This window comes from Ambystoma mexicanum, chromosome 2p (genome assembly GCF_040938575.1).
Source record: "Ambystoma mexicanum isolate Mex_15411 chromosome 2p, UKY_AmexF1_1, whole genome shotgun sequence".
NCBI lineage: Eukaryota > Metazoa > Chordata > Amphibia > Caudata > Ambystomatidae > Ambystoma > Ambystoma mexicanum.
This window is the reverse complement of record NC_090923.1, coordinates 75,012,048-75,027,522: the sequence shown is the minus strand read 5'-3', so window position 1 is coordinate 75,027,522 and position 15,475 is coordinate 75,012,048. Positions and strand designations below refer to the sequence as shown.

Sequence of the window (15,475 nt, the reverse complement as noted above, 5' to 3'; positions counted from 1 at the left end):
ACAAAATTGGTCCCCGAAGTAGTCAGGTGGCAGAATTGATGGCTGTGCATCAGGCCATCCTCACTGCTGTCCAGCATCAACTCCGCGAACTGGTCATAATCACAGATTCGGATTATGTACGGAACGGGTTCGTGGAGCACCTGGTTAATTGGAAAACCAGAGGCATGTTATGTGCTAACAACAAACCCTTGAAACATGGGAAGTTGATCCAAAACATTGATGATCTGGTCACATCGAATGGGATGACCATCTACTGGAAAAAGATCAAGGGTCATTCCAAAGTAGAGGGACCAGACAAAACTGGAAATGACTTAGCTGATCAGCTGGCCAAAACCGGGGCCATCAAAGGGGATCTAATTGAGATTGAGTCCCTGTTGGGGGAAATCCAGGTCACTGCCATCACTAGGTCCCAGACAAATGCTCACAACGACCTTTCAATTGCACAATGGAGTAAGGAGACCCCTGATGCTGATTTGATTACCGCTCAGAAGGGGGATCCAATAATTGGTAAATTTTACCAGCACCTTGAGGACCCTGAGAACTTCCCCCTGACGGATACCGATTACATTGGGAAAGAGGACCTAAGAGTGTTGATGAAATGTCCAAAAATGTTCCGGATCCAAGACGGTTTGTTGGTAAGGAAATCCAAAGCTGGCCACGACCAGTGGGTGGTTCCTACCTCATTCCGAAGCCTGATGTTAAGTCACGCCCATGATGCGGCCACCGCCGGTCATAGGGGGTTTCACACAACATTGGAAATCTTAAGAGAGGTTGCATACTGGCCACACATGGGCCAGGACCTCAACCAATATTTGAAGGGTTGTCTTGTGTGTGCACAATTTCAGCCGACATCCCTCACACACCGGGCGCCTTTACAAAAGAGGGGAATGACACTGCCATGGTCAGATTTACAAATCGACTTTGTAGGCCCTGTGATTCGCTCAGCTAGGGGGAATAAGTACATGTTGACTGTGACATGCTTGTTTACCAAGTGGGTGGAATGTCTCCCAGCCCCAAATTGCAAGGCGGAAACTGCAGCTGCCTTGATGATCAACCACATCTTTTCCCGTTTTGGTCTACCTCAAAGGATTGAGTCAGACAGAGGTAGCCACTTCACCAGTGAAGTAATGACAAAGATGTGGGAGATACTGGGGGTCAAAAGGAAGTTGCATATTGCTTATCGGCCAGCTTCTTCTGGGGCAGTAGAGAGATATAACCGAACCATTGTGAGCATATTAAAGAAGTTTGTGGCAGATTCTGGGCCAAGTTGGGATATCCGATTACCTCTGGTCCTAATGGCTATCAGATCTACCCCTTCATCTGCAACCAAAATGTCACCATTTGAGTTGATGACTGGACGCAAGATGGTGCTTCCTCAGCATTTGCTCTACAGGACCCAAGAGCAGACACTGATAAATGCCTCCACTACTCATGAGTATGTAGAGAATTTAAGGAAACACCTCCAACATGCTTTTGCTTATGCTCAGCGGAATCTAGAAAGATCAGCTGATAGCATGAAGACCCATTATGACCTGAAAACTTCTAGGAAGGAATATCAGGTGGGAGACCGGGTCTATCTATACAACTTCCAAAGGAACCAGGCCAAGCAGCGAAAATTTTTGCCTACATGGAAAGGACCCTTTGAGATCATCGACAAGATCTCCCCTGTGGCCTACAAAATCCACATCCCCAAAGGCGGTTCGGCAGAGGGGGAAGACAAGTGGGTCCACATAAACCAGTTGAAATGTTGCCATCCCAGGCACACTCTGCAACAACTGGAGGAATCCTCTGGAATCCTAGCGGGTACTGTATCAGACTAATTCAGTTCCAATCATAAAACATACCACATCTAGTCTCTAAAATATTGTGATTTGCATGAAACTGTCTCTTAGTTATACTGTTTTTTTTTATTAAAATAAGAATGTAATGTTTCGTTATGATAAAATGCATATGCTGCCCCACTATCTCAACAGTGGTGGAAAAAAAAAAAAAAAATCGTCTATGAGTAGATATTGCCGCTTTTCCTTTGTCGTCCTAGGAGAAAGAAGACTTTGAGACTGGCCAAGGAGGACGATCCGGAGACCGGGAACGAAGATCCAATGGGCGCAGTGGACCGCCCAATACTCCCATCAGGACTGGCGAGGAGAACCGATCGATCAGTACCGGATGGAGAAGAAGATGATGAACTGTGCCATCTATTGGAAGAAGATGAGGAAACATCCCAGGTCTTGCGAGTCCCATTCGTGAAATAGAATGGCCATCGCAAGAGGGGGGCTTGTGGGATGTATTTACCCATGCATCCGAGCCATACCTCAAAACTGTGCAGTACTGACATGGAAAACTCATGATGGCCAGAGCTTCCCAGAAAATGCACAGGGAAATGCATGAAGAATAGGCTGCCACTCATTTTTGCCGATGTTATGGGCACAGAAGGACACTGCCTAAAACCACCATTGGACTACCCGCACAGTAGTCTGAAACCATTGGGAATGGCAATGCTGATTGCCAAATGCAACCTAGAATTGTGGGGAATTCATTTCTTAAATCCCAAAAATGGGTGCAGTACCAGTACTCACCACTATCCAAAAGCCGTCAGTTTAAAACCACCCTGTGTTTCTCTGAAGGCAAGCCAAAGTGCCTATTTCAAACATTGCAATATGTGCAAAATATTCACTGAACACCAGCAGACATTTGGTAGAATGGAGTTTTGTGTGCCTACAAAATCTGGGAAATGAAGAGCCCAGAACAATGCTTATAACAGAACTGGCTGAGCTATGGAGTCAGCAGTTTAAGTTGCACTGGATTTAAAGACACTAAAATCGAAAATGTTTAGATTAAATAAGTGACCTATGTTTGGTGTCACATGCCTTTGTAACTGTTGAAATGTCATAGTTTTGCACTTAGAATCAGCATTCTAGCTGCATGTGTAAAATTGCAAGTTAATTTAAAAAGCAACAAATAACATGACAGTAGCTGAAAGTCTGGCTTAAGGAACTTGATTCTGCCTGGCAACTACCCCCATCAGAAGGGAAACTTGAGTCACAGCTGTGTTCCCAGGCCAACCTTCCTTTTGCTGCCCACACTAAGGATATGCCATCTATCTGATAATTGAATTATCTGTGCTCTGTAGGAGAGTGAACAAAGCCCTCTTCACTCAGGCAAAGGTTTTTATTACGCAGTCGTAAAATGTAGCTTCCTCTTGGCAGGAGCTGGGAGGGGCACTGCCTGTGAGAGCAAGCTGGCTGGGCAGAAACTGGAAAGACTGGTTTCTATACCATGTGACCTGGGAAACCACACCCCTTTGGAGCCAGAACATAACTTTAAAAAGATGAATAACTCATAGAGCGGACATGTGAAAATTTTATAAATGATACCATAATTCTTGTGATTTTTCTGCCCACATTTTAAGAGGTTTTTCGACCCGGTGGCATGTTCAGGGGGGTGTCAGCGGAAAAGTGGATATAACTCTAAATGTATGCATGTTAAAAATCTGAAACTTCATCAGTTAATGTCCCTACTCCCTGCACACATGTATGTAAAGTTGGGTCCATGTCAGAAATTGCAAAATCAGTTAAAAAGTGAAATATGTGCCAGTTCTGAATGCAAGCTCCCAGGAAGAGCAGAGTTTGAACAGGGGATACCTCCTGTAATGCATGATGGGTGCATATGATTTTAAAACAATATGTACCTCTGCAAATATGTATTTGTTTCAAATCTAGATTTGTGTGTAAGTTGACAGGAGGAGTGGACTTTCTGCAGGCTGTAAAATGACATCACTCTGACCCAACCTAGCTCCCCCAATCAAATGATAAATGGAAGTTTGACCAATTAGAAGCTGAGAGAGAGGTAGGGTCAGTGATGCTAGAACACACCCACATTCTAAACACATAAAAGCAGACAGACAGGACAGATAGGGACTTTCCAAATCCATCTGCAGCGGGACGCTCTGCCGGAAAAATCCATACTTACCTCCATCAAACTCCAGAAAGCCAAACTAGAGACTTCAATCTATCCAGAACTAGAGACCAGACCAGAGGGAGAAAGCAGTGCTGTACCCAGAGAGAAAGCAGTGCTGTACCCAGAGAGACCCAGACCAGCAGAGAGAGCTGACCCAGATCACTGTGAAGTGCAGAGGCCAGACCAGACCAGAGTCCAGTCTAAAACCCTGACCAGATCCGTGATGAGGCCCATTTAATTCAAGAATATAGTGTGAGTACCCAGCAGAACTGTGTAGAACCAATCTCTTAGTTTAAATTCATCTAATTCAATCTATTTAACCTAAGTAGAACTGTCTCCTAGCTGTCACCTGTCATTTTCTAGTCGCAAGCTGCACTTGTCTTTTTGAACTTTAAAATTTCAAATCTGAAAAACGACCTTTATTCAATCGTTCATATCTCCGCGACCGTTTGGGCTAGAGACTTGCAGTAACTTTCCTCTGATAGCTTAGAATCGTAGCTTTGAATCGCACCAAGAACCGCATTCCTACCCCTTATAGTTTTACCGCAATCGCGGAACACGCATCCGCGAATTTTACCGCGATTTGCAATTTCTTCACATGTAAAAACTGCTGCTGTTTGCTTTCCATTTGCTAGAAATTCGTTTAACCTGCTAATTATCCCAGCACATTGCTAGTGTGAGCCTGGACTAATATTAACTAGATACCACTCACCCTGAACCTCTGAAAGGGAATTCAAAAGCATTTCCAGCATATTTCTCATCCATTGCTAGCACATATCAAAGCATTTGGGCCTGTGTTTTCAAAACTCCTATCTGTGTTTTAAACTTCTGTTGTCTAAGCTTGGGGGGGATTGAACTGATTACTTTGATTGCATTTCTGAGAACTGTGTGTTTTCCTCCCATTTCCTTGCATTGCATAAAGAGGGGGGGGAGTGAATAGCCAGAGAAGAGTGATTACATTGTTTGGTTGAAATCATATTGAGTATTTTCTGTACTGCATTCATTGAATATTGCATCCACCTGAGCTTACATAAAGCATCCTCTACCACATTATACTTTTGTTCCTAATTACCAGTGTGCTACCTTATCCATTTCATCTCAACTCCTTAGTAATTATAAAGAAGTGTGCTAGTGCCAGATTCTCTGTTGTCAATCTTTATCATATCAGATTAAGTGTGCTATTCAATTATTAATTTATTATAAAGTGTCATATATATATCTATTGTTTAAATCATCAAATAAACCTTTTAAACTTGCAAAACAGAACTACTTCTTGGCTCAGTGGGGTCAGGGGGATTCCAAGAGAGGGGTGTTATATAGGGGTAGTCATCCAGAACGCATGAACTGGACCTAAAGAAATATCAATAAGGGTTTTCATTCAGTATTATAGACTAGGCGTTGACTTAGCTGTAGTGTTGAATTGAATCCTCTTACAGCCTTCATCCACTCCTTTTCTCCTTAATTGTTCATTGCTCTTGCACTATCTGAAATGTCTTCAGGCTGATTATGATAGTTATTCACATTTTTAATTGTTTCAAGGACGTGTAAGAATGTAACTGTATTCCTCCCATGCTCCCTCCCCCTTGAAGCGCTTTGAAACACATTGTGTATAGGCGCTATACAAATAAACAATCAATCAATCAATCAAAAATCAATCAATCACTATATTAGCACTATGCATTTCCTTCACTGAAGTCCTGATAAAAACCAGCAATGGCAAGTGTTTGCTTGTCTATACGTATTGGGCATTTGCCAGGCACTGCTATTAAATGTTCAGGTACCTGCACAATTTTGCAGCTGCTACCATCAGTGGGTACCTAATACCACTATGGTGGTGCTTGGCAAGGGCCTTTTCCATGCCTACATTAAAGCCAAAATGGTTGGCGTTGCCAACGCTTGTTTTAAAATAGGGATGCAACTACATTTTTGGTACCCACCACCAGCTGAATAATGAGTTGTAGACAAGTTTTAATAGAGGCCACCATAAGCCACCTGGGTGACCCAGAAAAAAAATAAAGCAGAGCCTCGAGATTCAAAACAGCACTTGTTCCGCTATCCATGTAAATCCAGTCAACACCCTGGTGCCGAGGTATGATTGATGTGATATGATATGGCATTTATAACGTGCCTATCCACAAGTGTTTCAAGCCCACACACTGCTGTAAAGTGTTCCTTCATTGAGGCATTGAGGGTTCAAGTGGAATAGGATAGGATGGGATAGGATGGGCTGGCGAAACTCCATAAAGCACCTGCACTTACAGCGCAGGTGAGAGTATTATAAAAGATCTCTCTAAAGGGCCATCGCTGGGAGGATTTTATACTCTGAACTGCTTTTCTTTTTCTTAATTTTCTTCGGTTTTTCTTCTTTTCTCTTGTTTTATACAGTGATGATATATGTAATTTAATACCTACTGCTATTTTGAATTAGTAAAAATTCGAGTCCTCTGACTAAAACACAACAAATAAATAAAAAAAAAACAAAGTCCCCAAGGTGTCCCCTGTCCCCCCAGATTTTATGGGTCTCCTACGCCCCTGCTCTGATAGGTGTGTGCATGCATCTTGCAAAATTAGCATGTGCTGCTCACTTCAAAGTAGGAAGGTTGCTTCATCAATGGACCACCTGAGCCCTATTGCTGGGGTGGAAGGGTAAGGAGAGGGCTGAACAGGCCAAAGCTATTTGACAAGCACAGAAGAAGTAGGAGGGAGGTGGAGCTGCAAAAGCAAAATGCTGAAGAAAGGCAGCTCAGCAGGTTAGGCGACAGTTGCTGAAATGTTATATGTTTAGACCTGCCTGTAAATCTTATGGCTTTTTTCCAATTCTTGCTGCAAAATGTGCTCTAAAATGGTTTGTTTGGACCTGTGGTTGGGTAAGGCTTGCTCGCACCTCCTTTTAAAGAACTCGGTTCCCACCCTCCTTAGTGCACCCAACAATGGGACTGCTGATTTGCAAACTCTAAAATATCTCAAACATTTCTGAATAAATACTGGAGCACTTCTTTACGGAAGGGGAATGGAAGCAGGCACACACCGTTCGGCACCTACTGACGAATAGAATGAAATAGCGTGCGCATGCGTATTTAGAGTGCCGCCAGGCTAAGGCCAGAAAGTTCTTTTGATGTAAGAGCCTTTTCTCAAAGTGTGCTTATTGGAGAACAAGATTTTATAAACGTGACTCAATAAACGGAAAGGGGATGAATGGTCAATAGCGATTGGGAAACTCACTGTATTCCCAAAACAGACACTTTGCACAAAAGGAAGTGACATTAGCGAAAGTGTTGCATGACAGTTTGTGACAAGATGCGCCGAGCACGTACACGTTTATATTGTATAGTGAATACACTGCAGAACTGTCACACTGCTCCATGCCCATACACTGGGGAACTGTTACACTGCTCCATGCCCGTACACTGGAGAAAAGTCACACTGCTCCATGCCCATACCCTGGAGAACTATCACACTGCTCCATGCCCGTAACGTGGAGAACAGTCACACTGCTCCATGCCCATACACTGCAGAACAGTCACATTGCCCCATGCCATACACTGCAGAACTGTTACACTGCTCCATGCCATACACTGCAGAACAGCCACACTGCTCCATGCCATACACTGCAGAACTGTTACACTGCTCCATGCCCATACACTGACCCATACTCATACACTGCAGAACTGTTACACGGCTCTATGCCCATACACTCCGCAACAGTCACACTGCTTCATGCCCTTACACTGGGGAACTTTTACACTGCTCCATGTCCATACACTGGAGAACAGCCACACTGCTCCATGCCCATACACTGGAGAACGATCACACTGCTCCATGTCCGTACACTGGAAAACGGTCACACTGCTCAATGCCAATGCACAGCAGAACAGCCACACTTCCCCACACCCATACACTGGAGAATGGTTACACTGCTCCATGTCTATACACTACAGACCAATCACATTGCAAAATGCCCATACACCGAAGAACTGTCACTCTACTCCATGCCATACACTGCAGAACTTTCACTTTGCTAAATGTCCATACACTGTAGAACTGCCAAACTCCTCCATGCCCAAACACTGCAGAACTGGCACACATCTCCATGCCCACACACTGCAGACTTGTCACATTGCTAAAAGCCCATACACTGCATATCTGACACAATGCTCCATGCCCATACACTGCAGATCTGTGACACTGCTCTATGCACATACACTACAGACCTATCACATTGCTAAGTGCACACACACTGCAGAACTGGCACGCTGCTCCATGCCCATACACTCCAGACCTGTCACACTGCTAAATGCCCATAGGCTGCAGTACTGTCACACTGTTCCATGCCCATGCATTGCAGAACTGTCACATTGCTAAAAGCCCATACGCTGCAGAACTATCACACTGATCCATTCCCATACAATGCAGACATGTCACACTGATCCATGCACACACGCTACAGACATGTCACACTGTTCCATGCTCATACACTGCAGACATGTCACAGTGTTCCATGCCCATGAACTGCAGACCTGTCACACTGCTCCATGCCCTATGCTGCAGAAATGTCACATTGTTCCATGGCCATGCTCTGGTGAACTGTTACAGTTCTCCATGCCCAGTTATACTGCTCCATGCCCATACACTGGAGAACTACCACACTGCTTCATGCCCACATGCTACAAAAATGTCACACTGTTCCATGCTCATACACTGCAGACATGTCACACTGATCCTTGCCCATACGCAACAGACATGTCACAATGTTGCATGCCCATGAACTGCAGACCTGTCACACTGCTCCATGCCATAAACTGCAGAGCTGTCACACTGCTAAATGCCCATATGCTGCATACCTGCGACACTGCTCCATGCCCGTATGCTGTAGAATAGTCACATTGTTCCATGCCCATGAACTGCACACCTCTCACACTGTTCCATGCCCATACACTGGAGAACTGTCACACTGTTTCACATCCTTACACTGCATAACTGCCACACTGATCCATTTCCATATACTGCATAACTGTCACACTAATCCATGCCAATGCAGGGCAGAATAGTCACACTGCTCCATTCCCATACACTACAGACCAACCACATTGATAAATGCCCATACACTGACGAACCGTCACTCTACTCCATGCCCATACACTGCAGACATGTCACACTGCTACATGCCCACATGCTACAGAAATGTCACACTGGTCCATGCTCATACACTGCAGACCTGTCACACTGTTCCATGCCCATGACCTGCAGACCTGTCACAAAGCTCCATGCCCATACACTGCAGAACTGTCACACTGCTAAAGCCTATAGACTGCAGAAATGTGACACTGCTCCATGCCCATACACTACAGACCTGTCGCACTGCTAAAAGCCAATAGACTGCAGTACTGTCACACTGTTCTATGCCCATGCACTGCAGAACTTTCACACTGCTAAAAGCCAATAGACTGCAGTACTGCCACACTGTTCCATGCCCATGCACTGCAGACCTGTCACACTGCTAAAAGCCCATACGTTGCAGAACTATCACACGGCTCCATGCCCATACCCTGCAGGACAGTCACACTGCTCCATGCCAATACACTAGAGAACTGTTAACACTGCTCCATGCCCATACACTGCAGATATGTCACACTGCTCCATGTCCACACGCTACCGAAATGTCACACTGTTCCATGCTCATACACTGCAGACCTGTCACGCTGCTCCATGCCCATGAACTGCAGACCTATCACACTGCTCCATGCCCTATGCTGCAGAAATGTCACATTGTTCTATGGCCATGCTCTGGTGAACTGTTACAGTTCTCCATGCCCAGTTACACTGCTCCATGCCCATACACTGGGGAACTACCACACTGCTTCATGCCCACATGCTACAGAAATGTCACACTGTTCCATGCTCATACACTGCAGACATGTCACCCTGATCCTTGACCATATGCTACAGACATGTCACACTGCTGCATGCCCATATACTGCAGACCTGTCACAATGCTCCATGCCCACATGCTACAGAAATGTCACACTGTTCCATGCCCATGAACCACGGACCTGTCACACTGTTCCATGCCTATGAACCACAAACCTGTCACACTGCTCCGTGCCCAGGAACTGCAGACATGTCACACTGCTCCATGCCCATACACTGGATAACTGTCACACTGTTTCATACCCTTACACTGCATAACTTCCACACTGATCCATTTCCATACACTGCATAACTGTCTCACTGATCCATGCCAATGCACGGCAGAACAGTCACACTGCTTCATACCCATACACTGGAGAACAGTTACACTGTTCCATGTCCATACATTACAGACCAATCACATTGCAAAATGCCCATACACTGACGAACTGTCACTCTACTCCATGCCCATACACTGCAGACATGTCACACTGCTCCATGCCCACATGCTACAGAAATGTCACACTGTTCCATGCCCATGAACCACGGACCTGTCACACTGTTCCATGCCCATGAACCACAAACCTGTCACACTGCTCCGTGCCCAGGAACTGCAGACATGTCACACTGCTCCATGCCCATACCCTGCAGAACTGTCACACTGCTCCATGCCCATGAACTGCAGACCTATACCACTTCTAAATGCCCCTATACTGCAGAATAGTCACATTGTTCCATGCCCGTGAACTGCACACCTCTCACACTGCTCCATACCCATACGCTGCAGAACTGTCACACTGTTTCATGCCTTACCCTGCAGACATGTCACACTGCTCCATGCCCATACGCTACAGAACTGTCACACTGTTTCATGCCATACCCTGCAGAGCTGTCACACTGCTCAATGCCCATAACCTGCAGAACTGTCACACTGCTCCATGACATACATTCATACTACCATCCTATTCACCTATGCTGATCCATTCACTTTACTGACCCATTATTTTTACCCGCCTATTAACTTCTACTGACTCATTCACTCTCCTCACCCATTCACTCCACTGACACTATCATTCTACGTCCCTGTTCCCTTATACTGACCCTTCATTCTACTGTCATATTCACTCGCACTGACACTTTCACTCTCCTCACCCATTCACTCCACCGATGCTATCATTCTACTGCACTGTTCCCTTCCACTGACCCTTTATTCTACTGTCATATTCACTCCCACTGACACTTTCACTCTCCTCACCCATTCACTCCACTGACCCTTCATTCTACTGTCATATTCACTCCCACTGACACATTCACTCTCCTCACCCATTCACTCCACTGACGCTATCATTCTACTGCCCTGTTCCATTCCACTGACACTTCATTCTACTGCCATATTCACTCCCAATGACACTTTCACTCTCCTCACCCATTCACTCCACTGACGCTATCATTCTACTGCCCTGTTCCCTTCCACTGACCCTTCATTCTACTGACATATTCACTTCCACTGACACTTTCACTCTCCTCACCCATTCACTCTGCTGACCCTTCATTCTACTGTGATATTCACTCCCACTGACACTTTCACTCTCCTCACCCATTCACTCCACCGATGCTATCATTCTACTGTCATATTCACTCCCACTGACACTTTCACTCTCCTCACCTATTCACTCTGCTGACCCTTCATTCTACTGTCACATTCACTCCCACTGACACTTTCACTTTTCCTGGTCCATTCACTTCCATTTGCTGCATTAACAAGTATATGCGCAGTGGCAACAGGAAGTGGTGAAAGCACCCTTCAGGCGCTCGCTTTCTTGACACCTTGCTGTTTATGCAAGGCCCTCTCACCGTTCTCCGACTGCCACCATGTCTTCTCTCCATCCTCCCCCATCAGGTAGATGACATTCTCTATCCGGTGGCTGTCCCTGGCGTGGGGCACTCGAGAGTCACAATAGAAGCACTTCTCTGAGTCCTGAAACACAAAGAGAGAGAGCCGGTCAAACCACTGATCCCCCCAAAAGCTTTGCAGGGGGACAGATCTCTGGACTGGTCTTTCATCATTTTTGTGACCATGGATTGGTCTCATTGGTATCTGGAGCACAACCATTACCTGGTTTATTGCCAATGATTATAATCCATTACAGTTAGACACACATGCACTTTGTTGTAACTACATGGTCTTTAGCTCTATGAGTTGTTCATATGATAAGCTTCATGTATGCATCAATTGACTGTATCGAAATGTTCAATTCACATCTGTTTGCAATAGGATTTTTTTGTAATCGTTGTATCTGTAGTTATTGTTTCACAATGTATTCACTAATGTAAGTGTTTATGATTCTTTGTACAAATCATATTTTGACACATAGGAAAATGATTAATTCTTCAGAAATTGATTGAAAAAAAGCAAAATAAACAACGGCTACAGATTGAACCGCTTGAAGGGGCCCCTAGGGGACCCTCGCGTAGTGGAAACAAGGCAAATCACCACACGCGAACCGACACGTCAGACACGAGGTTGTATTCCCAAAAGCTAGGGTTTATTGCAAAGCAAATAGTCTCAGTTGGCCAACTCGGTCTCACGCCCCGCGACGTGTGTCTCCAGACCTTGAGGGACGCAAGAGAGCAAATAACGTACATCAGTTACATATATACAAAATGGACACCCTGCAATCAGTCATGACATGTTCATTACGCCCATTGTACAGTTTCTTTGAGCTGGATCTGATGATTGACAATTCCGACGAATATGACACCTTCGAACATCTAATTTATCAACAATATGCAACATTGAGAGTCTGGAGACATATTTCTTTGTTGAACAGAACACAGCGCTTCTGTTCTTGTGAGCAAGCTGCTTACGGGGGAAGAGTCGCATTCCAGGCCTTGGTATCTCCTATTTGCTATTCGTGTCCTGGGAGTCAGTATGCTCTGCTGGGCTTAGGAAAGGGGGGCCATAGGAAAAGCATAATTCAATCCTTTAGCTGTTTCTTTCTAGCATTTCCACCATATTAACGAGACTAGCTGGCATCAGTGAAATTATTAAATGCCGTGTTGCTCTCCTCCAAGGCTATATGCGGGAGGGGATTGGGCATTCCTCTCTGTGGCTGCCTGCGTTATGTTTCAACGAACAACTCCTGGCCTCACGGCCTTGCTCTTTTGCTTTGAACAACAAAGTAATCAGTGAAGCAGAATAAGCAGAATAAGCTTTCGGCTAAGCAGTTTTGAACAAAAAGCAATGAGCAAACGTTAGTGAAGAAAATGGTGATTCTAGCTACATCAAAATGGCCGCACATTGGTCAAACTTATGAGTCTGTATTTCTGACGTTTAGTGCATGAGACGGTTGGTCGTCGGCCAATATGATATATTGCCATTGGTCGTAATAGGTATCTATTTTTCTAGACTGACAAACCCCTCCTTTTGGCCGATGGCCAAACGCCTTATCCATACATTGCATTCTCCTCTGATGATGTGTCTGAAGTATCTGAATTTGAATTTGAACCTGAAACTTGCATGCCACTATATGTGTCTTCATTCTCAACAATATTTATGGCCATGAATTCTTCTATTGTTTTCATTTCATGAGTATCTTTATGATATTGGCCATGTGTTTGTTTTTGGGTTACCATATGCATACACTCTTCACTTATCTCAGTGCAAAGTAGGGGCAGACAGTGTATGCAACAACAGTGAGTCATAAATATTCCGAACACTACTACTAGTATTGCAATTAACTTCCATCCCCACACACGTAATATCTCCCAGAACTAGGACCCTACCTCCAAGTTCCCATTCATGGTATGGAGTTCAGAACTCAGGACGTGTAACTTTCTTATCGCTTCAAAAATCGTAGGGCAGGAGTCATTTACGAATACGCAGCACGCTGATCCCACGATTTTGCAACCCCCCCACGATCAATCAGGATTACATCAAGAGCCATTGTATTTTGCAACGTCATTAATCTAATCCCCTTTTCTTCTAGCGTCATGTTGTATAGTATATCTTTTGTTATGTTTATTGTATTCTCTAATATTCTGGATAGTTGCCTTATGTTATAGGAATGTATTGCTTGGGCCAGAAATGGTACGAATGATTTTGTTAAGTCTTCTGTAATCAAAACTCCTTCTGTACTTCTTCGCGGCCTAGATCTGGATAGCCTAGCTACATCTGCTGTCTCCAAGAGGAACACTCCTGGGAACAGTAAACCCAAATAACATGTGCCTCCCAGTTTCTAGGTAACTAGGGATACGCTTTTTCTCTGCATATAAAATAAACAGGATCACCTACATACACTGGTTCGACTTCTCTTTTGAGAACGGCTGTATTCATGCAACCAGTAAACGTTCCTACTGAATAAGGAACCTTTCTTCTTTAGGCAAAAAGGGACAGTTTGTGGGCTATAATTCAATTTATAGGAAGGGGGCATTGCATCTTTATTTTCTTCTGCTCTAACACAAAACGTGATTACTGATGTTTTGGATGGTGGAGACAATCTATCTCGTCATATAGGTTTAGGCGTAGGTTTTTGGATTATCATTCGTACTTTATGAAACAGCCTATGGGTCTCATAATTATTTCCTCAAATTCATTCATGTTTGTTTTATCTAATTGACCCGTATCACTCTTATTCCATTTCCCATAAAATAATGCACTCAGTGATGCACTGCATGCAGAACCTAATAGTAATGGCTGCACATACTAACCTATTCCCTTCCCAGCATGCTGCGGTAAATGGGTGCATACCCAGCAATTATTTTTCTTTAAAACTGCATGCGTCATGTTCATTATGAGCAATAGGGTATTATTCCCATATCCTTCTCTGTGCCTCTCTTCCATTGGGGACAAGGTGTAAGTAATTACATGAACTGGGCTTTCAGTGGTGGAAATATTAATTACCGACAAGAGCATATTCAATGGGTGCGTTGCTTCCACATACCATAGTATCAACGCTGTCATTATTGGTGCTAACATACTCATAACACACATAACTATCGTTAAGATCAGCATACAGTTTTTCCGACAATGTGTTTTTTCTAACTTTTCAGTCTTTATACCTAATTTGTTATCAGCAGTGGTGCAGGAGGAGGCTAAAGCTGTTTCTGGCATTCTCTCTCTCACAGTCCTTCTTCCGCAGTGGTCGTTGTGAATATCTCTCCTTGTGGCACTCGTCCGAATGTCCGCTTGTTATGATCGCACCAAGGAGCCGCGAGTCTTGAGTTGCCCGATTTGCACAACTCTTACGCTTCTCTCCTCTAGACCTCCAGTTCCATCTCCATCCATGATGGGAACCAGAGGCAATGATGAAAGATCAATGAAATGCAGATTCGATCACTCCTTCTTTCGAGGCCGCCGATTGTACCGTTTAGCTCCTGGTACAGTGTGGTCAATGAATAGTGCCGGTGCACTCCCAGACTCAAACTCAGAGTCTTGTGGCACAATAACACGTGGCTGTGGGCGCCGCAGCGGTGATGCAGATTTCGTTTCAGGTTGTGGCACAATGGCAGATGCTGGTGGGCGCCAAAGTGGTACACGCTTTGTGTCGGCCCGCAGTGATGCAGATTCAGCTGGCCAACGTTGGGGCACTCTTTGCCCTTTTTCCTTTAT

At 44.6% G+C, this 15,475-nt stretch overlaps 1 protein-coding gene across 3 annotated transcripts in view; it reads right to left on the bottom strand.

Moving 5' to 3' along the window:
- The window catches only part of LOC138566223 (laminin subunit beta-1-like), an 882,924-nt gene that overhangs the window by 395,185 nt on the left and 472,264 nt on the right, over positions 1-15,475 (bottom strand). For all 3 annotated transcript variants that reach the window (XM_069643284.1, XM_069643285.1, XM_069643283.1), the window contains exon 4: positions 11,719-11,842. In XM_069643284.1, the coding sequence (XP_069499385.1) occupies positions 11,719-11,842 (124 nt within the window). The remainder of the gene's footprint in view (positions 1-11,718; positions 11,843-15,475) is intronic.